This window comes from Schistocerca piceifrons, chromosome 4, assembly GCF_021461385.2.
Source record: "Schistocerca piceifrons isolate TAMUIC-IGC-003096 chromosome 4, iqSchPice1.1, whole genome shotgun sequence".
NCBI classification, from domain to species: domain Eukaryota; kingdom Metazoa; phylum Arthropoda; class Insecta; order Orthoptera; family Acrididae; genus Schistocerca; species Schistocerca piceifrons.
The window spans coordinates 81,058,106-81,072,241 of record NC_060141.1 but is presented as its reverse complement, the minus strand read 5'-3'; the positions used below and the strand labels follow the sequence as shown (position 1 = coordinate 81,072,241).

Here is a 14,136-nt window from a genome sequence, read left to right as displayed (position 1 = left end):
CTTCCGATGAAAATCGGAAGAAGGCTGCTTCACAGCAGCCAACAGCCTTCCGATTCCAACCACAAGACGCTGGGAACGACGACAATGGCCGCAAAGCATGGTCAGGCGAGTTCACCGAGCTACAACGTCATCGGCACATTGGGGCGCAGGAAGCCTAGAAGACGCCGAAATCCGACCATATCCCATTCCCAGAAAAAATCCATACCTTAAAAATCCAAGCTGACCACAGATTCACGACACTTAATCCCATCAGTCCGTTACCATTATCATCAGACAGATAACTACCGGGGTATCCATACCCATCAGACCAACTAGTCCAAGGACCAGTCTCATGTAGCACCTGAAGAACACAGCGAGGCACGCTGTTGAAATATCGTGCGAGAACGACGCGAACATCCGGCTGGATTCCAGAATCTCCAAGATGTCAAGGATAAAAGAGTTTTACAGAGTATTCCTCTGGTACAACAGTCGAACAAATTTTCTTCTTGTATCTTTGAGATTAAATTACAACATTTTTTTAGTTCCTTTTCAAACTTTCCCCACTTTCGTTGGTGCTCGACGCTGTCGTGCTGACGTCCGTCGAGTTTTGTCGGACGCACTGCACACCGACGCCGCAGTGTTCCAAGCAGCGGTGCGGCCAGGTCTCGACGAGGCTCAGCACGTTGGTCGCTGGACTCAGAGTGCTGGCCACCTGATGGTGCGCCAATAGCCGGTACTCGCTGTCCAGCTTGCCCTGGGACACGCCCAGCTCCAGTAGCAGCTGCAGCGAGCGCGCCATCGCCTCCGTCGCGTTGTCGTGCGAGAAGTCGCCCAGGAAGGTCACTGCGAGGTTGCAGCGCAACACCCACTCTCTGTCGTAGTTGTTGGCGGCATCCCAGCCGCGGCCCTCGTAAATGTTGCCTTCCACGTCTATTAGGAAGTTGTACGAGATGTCGGGCTCGCCCCGCACTACGTAATTTTCGTCGCGATAGTCGCGCAACTTGCTGAAGCACTCCTCTTCACCTTCGCAGGGCACTCCCGCTGTGTGTCCGATGACCACGTAGGGTGTCGGGTGATGCAGAGGGATGCTGGAAATGGGGTCCACGCCACTGCTCCACAGGGACCTGGGAATGATATGCTGTCCGTTCTTCAGCACCAGTTCCGGGTTCTGCGGTGGCACTGCAATCAGATAAACATTGTGACGTCTGAGGGGCTTTGAGTGTAAGTGAAAGACAATACCAAATTTACAATGATGTGACACTCGTAGGATAGTGGTATACACATATTCAGATGGCCGTAGTATCGGGTACACAAGGTATAAAAGGGCTTTCCCCTGGCGGAGCTGCCATTTGTACTCAGGTTCTCCAGGTGGAAAGGTGTCCGGCAAGATTACGGCCGCCCAACGAGTGTTACAGACTGTCAATACGGTATGGTTGAAAATGGTTCAAATGGCTGGGAGCACTATGGGACTTAACATCTGAGGTCATCAGTCCCCTAGAACTACTTCAACCTAACTAACCTAAGGACATAACACACATCCATGCCCGAGGCAGGATTCGAACCTGCGACCATAGCGGTCGCGCGGTTCCAGAATGTAACGCCTAGAACCGCTCGGCCACCCCGGCCGGCCGGTCAAAAGGACATTCGACACGATATTACGAGGCATCCTGTGATTTTGGTCACCTCATTGTATTATGAGTGCCGGCTACATGACATCCGCCATGACTACATCACTCACCATCAACATTGTACCACCATGAAAGACGCATGCAATAAACATCAAATTAGCATGAAGTATACTAAATTAGGTCTTCTCATACTTTTCCTCTAACCCAGCACTCCAAGAATCCTTTCTTACTTTCAAGGTTAATAACATTAATAGTAATTTTAAGACTGAGAATAATGTGTGACAATGGCCACTCGGAAAGTAAGGAACGATAGGTCGCGAAATGGAGACCACAGTGAAAATCCGCTGAAGCTTTTCACAGGAGTGCTGGGCAGTATCTCCAGTAGATACCCGCCGATAGCCCCACGTCGTTCTTCTCAGTTCTGCGCGCATGGTGAGCGCGCAAAGATGCCTAGAAAATACACTACTGGCCATTAAAATTGCTACACCAAGAAGAAATGCAGATGAGAAACGGGTATTCATTGGGCAAATATATTATACTAGAACTGATATGTGATTACATTTTCACGCAATTTGGGTGAGAAATCAGTACCCGCAACAACCATCTCTGGCCGCAATAACGGCCTCGATACGCCTGGGCATTGAGTCAAACAGAGCTTGGATGGCGTGTACAGGTACAGCTGCCTACGCAGCTTCAACACGATACCACAGTTCATCAAGAGTAGTGACTGGTGTATTGTGACGAGCCAGTTGCTCGGCCACCATTGACCAGACGTTTTCAATTGGTGACAGATCTGGAGAATGTGCTGGCCAGGGCAGCAGTCGAACATTTCCTGTATCCAGAAAGGCCGGTACATGATACGCCAGTATGGCGATGACGACTACACACTTCCAATGTGCGTTCACCGCGACGTCGCCAAACACGGATGTGACCATCACGATGCTGTAAACAGAACCTGGATTCATCCGAAAAAATGACGTTTTCCCATTCGTGCACACAGATCCGTCGCTGAGTACACCATCGCAAGCGCTCCTGTCTGTGATGCAGCGTCAAAGGTAACCGCAGCCATGGTCTCCGAGCTGATAGTCCAGGCTGCTGCAAACGTCGTCGAATGTTCGTGCAGATGGTTGTCGTCTTGCAAACGTCCCCATCTGTTGACTCAGGGATCGAGACGTGGCTGCACGATCCGTTACAGCCATGCGGATAAGATGCATTTCATCTCGACTGCTAGTGATACGAGGCCGTTGGGATCCAGCACGGCGTTCCGTATTACCCTTCTGAACCCACCGATTCCATATTCTGCTAACAGTCATTGGATATCGATCAACGGGAGCAGCAATGTCGCGATACGATAAACCGCAATCGCGATAGGCTACAATCCGACCTTTATCAAAGTCGGAAACGTGATGATACGCATTTCTCCTCCTTACACGAGGCATCACAACAACGTTTCACCAGGCAACGCCGGTCAACTGCTGTTTCTGTAGGAGAAATCGGTTGGAAACTTTCCTCATGTCAGCACGTTGTAGGTGTCGCCACAGGCGCCAACCTTGTGTGAATGCTCTGAAAAGCTAATCATTTGCATATCACAGCATATTCTTCCTGTCGGTTAAATTTCGCGCCTGGTGCACGTCATCTGTGTGGTGTATCAATTTTAATAACCAGTAGTTAGTATCTTCCGCCAGGTATGTGGGCGCTCCGAGAGATTTCGCCCGGAACCCCTCATAAAGTAACTGGCGTGCATTTCCTTCTTATTGACAGTTCTCGGCCGCACACTGCAGGGGCCGTGAGTACGCTCCTGCAGCGTTTTCGATGGGAAGTATTTGATCGCCCATCGTACATCGCTGATTTCATTCCCTCTGAGTTTCATCTCTGCTCAGATGAATCGCTGGCTGTAAAGACAACATTTTGGCGCAAACATCGAGCGCAGTCCAGCGTAGAAAGGACGGGAAGCTGCCTTCTATAACGATGGCATTGGAAAATTGGTTCAACGCTACGACTTATGTGTAAGTCGCAGTGGTGACCATTTCGTGAAGTAGCTGGAAGGTGTAGCTACCTGTTGCAAACAAAACTTTTGATTTTCACCGTGGTTTCCATTTCGCGACCGGTCGTTCCTTACTTTCCACATAGTCCAGTGACTGCTTCAATTTTAAATGATAACTAATGACATAGAAACGCATCACGCATTGCGTATAATTTTATTAATGCTGTGAGACTAACTCTTTTCGGAATACATTTCGTAGAGAATCTCCACTATTTCCACTAAATATACCTACAAGATTATATCATGTTACCTTACATAATTCATGAGAAATGTCGTCATAAACACTTACATGCTTGAAATGCTAACGCATTATGCATGACGTTTAAATTTATTACTCTATTCGCAACACATTTTGCAGAGAGTATACACACAGTCCACTGATTGTACCTACAAAATTATTTAATTGTATGAGACAAGGAAGAGGAGATGTGATGTCATAAGCACTGACATATGTGAAAAAATGCCGCATAGCGCATCAAGCTTTAATGCATTTACTGCTTACTGTTAAGACACTCCTGCAGTCAGGTCTACTTAAGGAAATTCCTGACACCTGACAGAGCTTTTGACAACTTTCAACTGCGAATTGCAAACAGCTTTAGGAGAAAACAACAGCCGTCTACAGAGCTATGAAGAGGTGTTCCAGTAGATTCGTCTACAAAATCACTATGTAGACACGCAGAGCAGCTGTACGCATCGTACGGAAACTGTACACTACACACACAGTTCATCGTTTGTTTTAGTTTCATACAGAAAATAGGCTAAATGAATACCTGAGCAATGCCTGTTTGTCAGATAGTTACACAGGTATTGTATTATCACTAACAAAAACATTCATGAACTGTTTTTAAATTTGTAAACAATACGTGCCAACAAAAGAATTGAGTAATATTCCAGGATACCCACTGAAGAGGATGTGTTAAAGAGGCGAAACACAAATGAGTACATGAATAAACTTTAAAAATGGAGTGCAGCAAGCAAAAAGGGTTTCCTTGGTAAACTACTACGATTTATATAGAGGCACTGCGAGAAATTGCAGATAAAAGGAACTTTTAAATTTATATATGATGTTAGGAAATTTACCCCTGAGGCTACGACCACAGACCATTTATAAATATTACAAAAAGACCGACCCTTCATCTCAGAGGAACATATGCCACTTGTAACACTTATATCAATTAGAAGTAGGTTTATATTATGTAACTGTGTATCTCCAATTATGGAGTGTGTACTCTTATTTATTTAAACTCCTTGATATATGACAAGAAAATTAGAGTTTAAATAAATAAGAGTACACACTCCATAATTGGAGATACACAGTTACATAATATAAACCTACTTCTAATTGATATAAGTGTTACAAGTGGCATATGTTCCTCTGAGATGAAGGGTCGGTCTTTTTGTAATATTTATAAATGGTCTGTGGTCGTAGCCTCAGGGGTAAATTTCCTAACATCACATATAAATTTAAAAGTTCCTTTTATCTGCAATTTCTCGCAGTGCCTCTATATAAATCGTAGTAGTTTACCAAGGAAACCCTTTTTGCTTGCTGCACTCCATTTTTAAAGTTTATTCATGTACTCATTTGTGTTTCGCCTCTTTAACACATCCTCTTCAGTGGGTATCCTGGAATACTACTCAATTATTTTGTTGGCACGTATTGTTTACAAATTTAAAAACAGTTTAAAAACAGTTTAAAAACAGTTTAAAAACAGTTTAAAAACAGTTTAAAAACAGTTTAAAAACAGTTTAAAAACAGTTTAAAAACAGTTTCAATAAACATTTTATTTTTACGAACATACAGATACTATAACAATTTATCATTTTAACATATCCTATAGGATAACAATTTATCATTTTAACATATCCTATAGGATATGTTAAAATGATAAATTGTTATAGTATCTGCATGTTCATAAAAATAAAATGTTTATTGAAAGCTCATTCATGCTTAGGGAACTAGTATTTGTAACGTGTAAAATCCCCGCAGCGGAAGTGAGGGAACGGTACGCAGTATGTGGCTAGCCGTAGTACGGTACACTTCGATGGTCCTAAGAGAGGCGACTGGAAGCTGCTTTACAAAGAATTTGCCTCGAATGTGGATCTGGCTATTATTTGGTATTCTCGGCATAAAGGAATGGCTGTAATATGTTGAAAATCCGACGCCAGGAAGAGATTTTATAGAGCATTCGAACATCAAGAGCCGTGAGTACAGTTAGCCGCCATGATGCTTGCCATCAATCTTCGCCACTGCTTCACCAATTTCATACATTCAGTAATGTATATGGGCATGGACCAGTTAATTTGTGTGTTGTTTTAGTAAAAATCCGTGTCCAGAACCACATTTTCTATCCTGATCACGAAACTATGCATGGTACTTACCTAAATGATACTAAAACCGAGTATCCTGATTTAAATGAACAATTCTTGCATTCAAGTGTTTAAAAGTGATTTTTTAAGTGAAGTTGGATAGGATTTTGCTGAAGTATCCTTAGTATATTACGAAATATGGTTTTGTAGGATTACAGTGCAATATTGCGTAAATATTAGTGTCTAGTATACCTGCTTCACAGGTGATAAAAATGCAAATAAATTGAGCTCTTTTTCAAAGATGGCGTGGTTTTGATTTCTATCATGAATTGTTCCTTTCTTAAGTTAATTAAGCCCAGTGTTGTATTTTATTGCTTTGCAAAGTAAATTATGACTACTCCAAGTGAAGTGAATGATTAGCTTTTTGAATTAGTCTTTTCTACTGTAATAATTAGAGAGCATGGACTAGTAAAATTGTACTAGTTTATGGGTCCCCATCATATTCTCCACCTATTAGAAAAAAACTGAACTATTACCGTCGGTTGTTAAGAAAGAGTGACATAAACCCGTTAGTGTTACACCCTGGATATAAGCTCTGGTTGCCATAGGAAGTCCAAGTTTACAAATCAATGTTTCACGTGTATTGGTCATTAATTTTTAAGAATCGGGCTGACACTAAAATTTTTGAGCAACCCGAATAATGACGAATTGATATGTATTCTAGCTACAGGATTTACACACTTCTTTTCCGCTAGTTCCTCCTCAAACGAACATTCTTCGTAGCTTTACGATCAATTTTTAACAGAGATACTGTGGTACATATTTCATAATACCAATGACATTATGATCAAAATAGTTTTATGGGGTGCCCTCTATACACTACAACATTAAATCTGTAACTAGGAAACAAGCTATTACTTCTTTAATTTACAAGTGCATCGCCGGCCGCAGTGGCCGAGCGGCTCTAGGCGCTTTCGTCCGGAACCGCGTGACTGCTACGGTCGCAGGTTCGAATCCTGCCTCGGGCATGGATGTATGTGATTTCCCTGGGTTAGTTAGGTTTAAGTTCTAGGGGACTGATGGCCTCAGATGTTAAGTCCCATAGTGCTCAGAGCCATTTGAACCATTTTGACTTATTTCGGCATCAAGCAGCTCAAAATTTGCAATTTCTCTTGATAAGAAGACATTTCTGACTCAAGCATAATGATACAGTTCACCAATTTGTACGACATAAGTTGTACTTCTGTTACTGTGTGCACAGCACTTGGAAGTTATAATTGTGGAAGGGGCAGTCGAGGAATGGTCCCGTTCCTGCGAAACCTCTCAGCATACCAAACGATAGTATTTTACACTGATCCCTAAAATAATATCACTTTCAGAATTCGGAGTTGCTCGATGCTACATAATAGCAAAAATAGAGATTTGAAATGGTCACAGGTGGTATTCTAAACACCACAGAATCAAAATTTTATCCTCTACAAATTGAGAAGACTGGAATGGCAGATCTGTCACATACTGCTCGATTGTTCTCATTATGGCAGTCGGCATGCGAAATTTCATAACACAAAGCGTGAATTTCTCCTCCCACAAATGCCATAAACTTTGTTTTTCTGCCAAAAATTCACGTTTTGCCGCAAATCATTTTCAAAAAACTGGCATTCGTCTGCAAATTTCAAGACACGGGACATCGATCTACAGAAACCAGTGTATTTGATTTAAAGACGGGTACAAACCTATCAACTATTACCGAAAAAAGAAACCATTTGAAGCAATTTACTCATACATTGGGTATATGTATTCAATGCCATGAACTATTAAGACCCATTGACAAACTCTGTAAATCTTATAATGAGGGGCGTTACGATTCTCAGTTATTACACGAGGCACGTTCAGTAAGTAATACAACATTTTCTTTCTCGCCCAATTTCGGTTGAAGAAATGCCGAATTTGTTGTGGGACATCGGAGAACATTCCCGCGTCAGCCCCTATAGTTTCCTGAAGTTCCGATAGGTGGCGGCGCTCTACGTAACGTTCAAAATGGCATCTGCAACGGAGATGCGTTCCGAGCTGTCATGGAATTTCTTTTGGCCGAAATTCACAGCGTTACAACTACTTATAGGTTCTTGCAGAATGTCTGCGGAGACCTGACAGTAAAGAAAAGCATGATCAATCATTGAGCAACGCTGAAATGCCCTGCTTAGTCCGCAGGACAGGACAGATACAATAAGTTGTGGGAAGGGGCCAAAATTAGGGGCTGCCAGTTACACTCGAACATGCAACTTTATTATTTGACCAAACATTACAAGAGACCAGAAAAACACACAGCTTTAATCTTTGGGACTTAATTACCAGCTGAAAGCCACTTTAATTTAAAAAAACAGCTGAAGACCAATAACTAAAACGCAAGCATGAAATTTAAAGGCAAGCGTTATCTTAAAACAGTCTTTAGTTAGGCTGAAGTAACCAAGCTAAATTGAAATCGGCTGAAGGCCAAAGCCTTAAAAATTCATTTTTTTAATGCCAAAGGGCTTACGTGAAACAGTGCTTTAAACTAGGCTGAAGGCCTTAAGAATAAAACAACTCTAATTTAAAACACCAAATCGGCTAGAAGCCATACAAGTACCAACAACAAGAACAAATTTAAAAAAATAAGGCAGTACACACAAGGGCGCCCAGATGTTCAAGGGTCGGCCTGCAATTCAAACACTAACGTTCGCTTAGGTGAGACAGGCAGTCGGGCCAACCATTCACGATCCGACGACAACCCAACCGACCGACAGTCAGCGGACCCACTGACAAGATAACTTACACTTCACCCGACCAGGGCACAACAGGGAGTTGAACGGAACAACGTAGAAGATATTGGCGCCCACAACCAATCACAAACGGAGCTGTCAAACTACTCACCGTGCTGGACAGCAACAGCACGATGACGAAACCACACTGCCTGAAATTTATGTCAACGGCCAGGGCCGGTAACCGGAACGTTAACGGCCACAAGGCAGAAGATTCCGCTGGTGCACTTCAATTCAAGTAACCAAGTACAGTGAAACTCCTCCGGAGGGTGGCTAGAATTTTTGCAACGTGAAAACCACGTTGTTGCTCGCGGGAATATACCAACAGTCGACAACGAACTCCAAACTACACAATGTGAACAGTCTTGACTTGCTGGCAGGTGAAATCAACACTCAACTTTCGTGTCCAGGGTCGGTGAGCCACGGACCTCGCAGCAATGGGAACAGTGCCACACTCTCCGACACCGCTTAGAGCCCCGGCCAAACTACGCCCCGCCGAGAATTCCTCGCTGCTCCACGCCAACCGACCGACTCCTAGCACACCGACCAGCCGGAAACTATAAGCGCCAGGTCAAAGATAGCCCAAGGTGCGAATCTCGATACACACCGCTGCTGTCACCCGCGGAAGGAGAGGATAACAGCATAATCGCGATAACCGCGTGAGAATAAACACAGAATCGCTATGAAGATTTAATCCAGCGCATAGCTCTGACTTCTGCAATGTTGGAACGTCCGGACACTTTCATTCGGCGTAATCGACGGATCACAATCAAATGCCTCACTGCACAACTGGACGTATCTCTTGGTGGTGCTGACACGCTCGTCCAACTATAGGGCTATTAGTCGGTGTGTAGCCGCTGGGTTCCTCGCCGCCTAACAGAACACCATAAAGACCAACGAAGGACCATCTGTGCGAAATTGTTTGCGAGTTACGAGGTTAATCGTGACAATTTTTTGTCGAACAACTTCACAGGCGATGTGACATTGATGCATCGCTTCTAATCGGAAACAAAACGGCCGTTCATGGAGTGGTATCACACCACAACTCCTACAAAAATTCTGTTTGAAATCCTCCCTCCTGCTGAAACGATCAATTGGCTCTGGCTCTGAGCACTATGGGACTTAACATCTTAGGTCATCAGTCCCCTAGAACTTAGAACTACTTAAACCTAACTAACCTAAGGACATCACACACATCCATGCCCGAGGCAGGATTCGAACCTGCGACCGTAGCAGTCCCACGGACTGCAGCGCCTAGAACCGCACGGCCACCGCGGCCGGCAAAACGATCAATTCAGAAGTGTATTGTTCTACACTCTGGAAACTGAAGTAACGATTGAAGATGCTCGTTGCCGCAAAAATGCAAACGCACTTCTCCTTCTCCATGACAACGCAAGGTTTCACACAAGCCTGCGCACTCGACAGGATCACAAAACTGCATAGGACCGTTCATCGATCCTACAGTCCGAATCTCGCACCTTCCGACTTACGTCTGTTTGCCCCAATGAAGGATGCTCTTTGCGGGAAGCAGGACGTTGATGACGGAAAGGTTATTAATACAGCAAGACGTTGGAAAAAAATGTTCAAATGTGTGTGAAATCTTATGGGACTTAACTGCTAAGGTCATCAGTCCCTAAGCTTACACACTACTTGACCTAAATTATCCTAAGGACAAACATACACACCCATGCCCGAGGGAGGACTCGAACCTCCGCCGGGACCAGCCGCACAGTCCAAGACTGGAGCGCATCAGACCGCTCGGCTAATCCCGCGCGGTGAAGACGTTGGATTCGACGTCGATCAGTAGAGTGCTATGATGTGGTCATGCAAGCCATCCCAGTAAGGCCGTCACACTGAACGGAGATTATGTCGAAAAAAAGGGTTTTGAAGACAAAAGACTGGGAAACAATATGGTGTGTTAGAATCCCGAATAAAACCAACCTGCTTTCAGAAAAAAAATATGGTACATTACTTATTGAGCACCGCTCATACATTATGTGCACAGGATAGTTATTTTTACTTGTCGCAATTTTAAAAAAAATGTTTTATATTTGTGTCCTTCACAGCAACAGTATAAACAACGCTGAGAATGATTTGACGACATTGCATTGTAATGTGTGTAATGCTTTGTGCAAAACTACAGCTTCAAAGTGTCTATGCGAAAGACAGACTCAAAAAGGTATCCCTGCTGTTGCACTAATTTCATTACGTATGATTTCTTGACAGTCAACCGGGCCACCACAGTAGTACATTCTACTCTGTGTCTAACCAAAAGTGAGAGATGATAAAAAAATCTTTCTTAGACAAAAGTAGGAGTAATAGTCATTTACAGACATAGTTATGCTTATTAAGAAGAATTAATCTTATTCGCTGAAAATAACTACAACATGAGTTAAAAATTGTTTTTAAAAATATACAAAACTAGACATAACACAGGACAAAACATTAAAACATTAATTTAAATTCACAAAATAGAATTTAAATTCATATTTAAAGTTATATTACTCCTGTGCATGTAGATATTAACCTTCACTGAAGATACTGGTGAGGTGTATACAAAAGAAGAAGTTTCGTGTATAATTAGGAAGGCAACACTAAAGATAGTATTCAGTGAACGAAGCTAGATACACTGCTAATAATAATTAGAGAGACTGGAATTTGATGGAGTGTACGGCGTACGCAGTTGATTGAAATACATGCTGCTGCTCTTAGTATTACAACATGTTCTAATAATGAGACCATTCCTCAAAAATACGTTTGAAAGGCATGGTAAAGCGCTAATTTTCAAACGTATCATGCTATGAGTGAGAGTGAGATGGTAGAACAATGTCTCACTCTGCCATCTAGTGGTTGTTAGTAACGATTGCGTCTCTACACTCTTTACCTACGTTTCATCATTCTCTTTGTGGCAGATGACTGAGGCAGAACGTATTCAGGGCAGTGATATTACACCAGGAAGTTTGGACTAATCAGGAAGTGTCTAGAGAGCTTAATGTGGTTTCATTTGTTGTTGGGAGTGTTTGGAAACGATTTCGTCAAACTGGCATACGCACAGGAAAGCCAGACCAAGTGACAAAACGAAAAATATCGACCAGACACGACCGATATGTGGTTAATTGTTCCCTCCAGTGACCAAACAATACGCGACAGACTCGAACAGGACAACCTAAGACCAAGAAGAGATTACCACCACGTCCCTAGATTAACTGTTCATGAAAGATTCGATTCTACACAGAGTAGGCGAAAGAACTTGCCCCCCTTCTAACAGCCGTGTACCGCAAGTCTCTAGATTAACGGAAGGTTCCAAATGATTGAAAAAGAGCACAGGTAGTCCCAGTCTTCAAGAAGGGTCGTCCAGCAGATGCGCAAAACTATAGACCTATATCTCTGACGTCGATCTGTCGTAGAATTTTAGAACATGTTTTTTGCTCGAGTATCATGTCGTTTTTGGAAACCCAGAATCTACTATGTAGGAATCAACATGGATTCCGGAAACAGCGATCGTTTGAGACCCAACTTGCTTTATTTGTTCATGAGACCCAGAAAATATTAGATACAGGCTCCCAGGTAGATGCTACACTCCTGGAAATTGAAATAAGAACACCGTGAATTCATTGTCCCAGGAAGGGGAAACTTTATTGACACATTCCTGGGGTCAGATACATCACATGATCACACTGACAGAACCACAGGCACATAGACACAGGCAACAGAGCATGCACAATGTCGGCACTAGTACAGTGTATATCCACCTTTCGCAGCAATGCAGGCTGCTATTCTCCCATGGAGACGATCGTAGAGATGCTGGATGTAGTCCTGTGGAACGGCTTGCCATGCCATTTCCACCTGGCGCCTCAGTTGGACCAGCGTTCGTGCTGGACGTGCAGACCGCGTGAGACGACGCTTCATCCAGTCCCAAACATGCTCAATGGGGGACAGATCCGGAGATCTTGCTGGCCAGGGTAGTTGACTTACACCTTCTAGAGCACGTCGGGTGGCACGGGATACATGCGGACGTGTATTGTCCTGTTGGAACAGCAAGTTCCCTTGCCGGTCTAGGAATCGTAGAACGATGGGTTCGATGACGGTTTGGATGTACCGTGCACTATTCAGTGTCCCCTCGACGATCACCAGTGGTGTACGGCCAGTGTAGGAGATCGCTCCCCACACCATGATGCCGGGTGTTGGCCCTGTGTGCCTCGGTCGTATGCAGTCCTGATTGTGGCGCTCACCTGCACGGCGCCAAACACGCATACGACCATCATTGGCACCAAGGCAGAAGCGACTCTCATCGCTGAAGACGACACGTCTCCATTCGTCCCTCCATTCACGCCTGTCGCGACACCACTGGAGGCGGGCTGCACGATGTTGGGGCGTGAGCGGAAGACGGCCTAACGATGTGCGGGACCGTAGCCCAGCTTCATGGAGACGGTTGCGAATGGTCCTCGCCGATACCCCAGGAGCAACAGTGTCCCTAATTTGCTGGGAAGTGGCGGTGCGGTCCCCTACGGCACTGCGTAGGATCCTACGGTCTTGGCGTGCATCCGTGCGTCGCTGCGGTCCGGTCCCAGGTCGACGGGCACGTGCACCTTCCGCCGACCACTGGCGACAACATCGATGTACTGTGGAGACCTCACGCCCCACGTGTTGAGCAATTCGGCGGTACGTCCACCCGGCCTCCCGCATGCCCACTATACGCCCTCGCTCAAAGTCCGTCAACTGCACATACGGTTCACGTCCACGCTGTCGCGGCATGCTACCAGTGTTAAAGACTGCGATGGAGCTCCGTATGCCACGGCAAACTGGCTGACACTGACGGCGGCGGTGCACAAATGCTGCGCAGCTAGCGCCATTCGACGGCCAACACCGCGGTTCCTGGTGTGTCCGCTGTGCCGTGCGTGTGATCATTGCTTGTACAGCCCTCTCGCAGTGTCCGGAGCAAGTATGGTGGGTCTGACACACCGGAATCAATGTGTTCTTTTTTCCATTTCCAGGAGTGTATTTTTCTTGACTTCCGGAAGGCGTTCGATACAGTTCCGCACTGTCGCCTGATAAACCAAGAGCCTACGGAATATCAGACCAGCTGTGTGGCTGGATTGAAGAGTTTTTAGCAAACAGAACACAGCATGTTGTTATCAATGGAGGGACGTCTACAGACGTTAAAGTAACCTCTGGCGTGCCACAGGGGAGTGTTATGGGACCATTGCTTTTCACAATATATATAAATGACCTAGTAGATAGTGTCGGAAGTTCCATGCGGCTTTTCGCGGATGATGCTGTAGTATACAGAGAAGTTGCAGCATTAGAAAATTGTAGCGAAATGCAGGAAGATCTGCAGTGGATAGGCACTTGGTGCAGGGAGTGGCAACTGACCCTTAACATA

General features: G+C 44.6%; 1 protein-coding gene across 2 annotated transcripts in view; it reads right to left on the bottom strand.

Annotated features, from left to right (window-relative positions):
- Positions 1-286: 286 nt before the first annotated feature.
- Positions 287-14,136, bottom strand: part of LOC124794808 (peptidoglycan-recognition protein LA-like) — a 197,575-nt gene continuing 183,725 nt past the window's right edge. Inside the window, exon 3 of one of the 2 annotated variants that reach the window (XM_047258466.1) lies at positions 287-1,158. In XM_047258466.1, coding sequence (XP_047114422.1) covers positions 518-1,158 — 641 coding nt within the window. In that variant the 3' untranslated portion in view covers positions 287-517. The remainder of the gene's footprint in view (positions 1,159-14,136) is intronic. The other variant, XR_007016612.1, reaches the window with a different exon arrangement.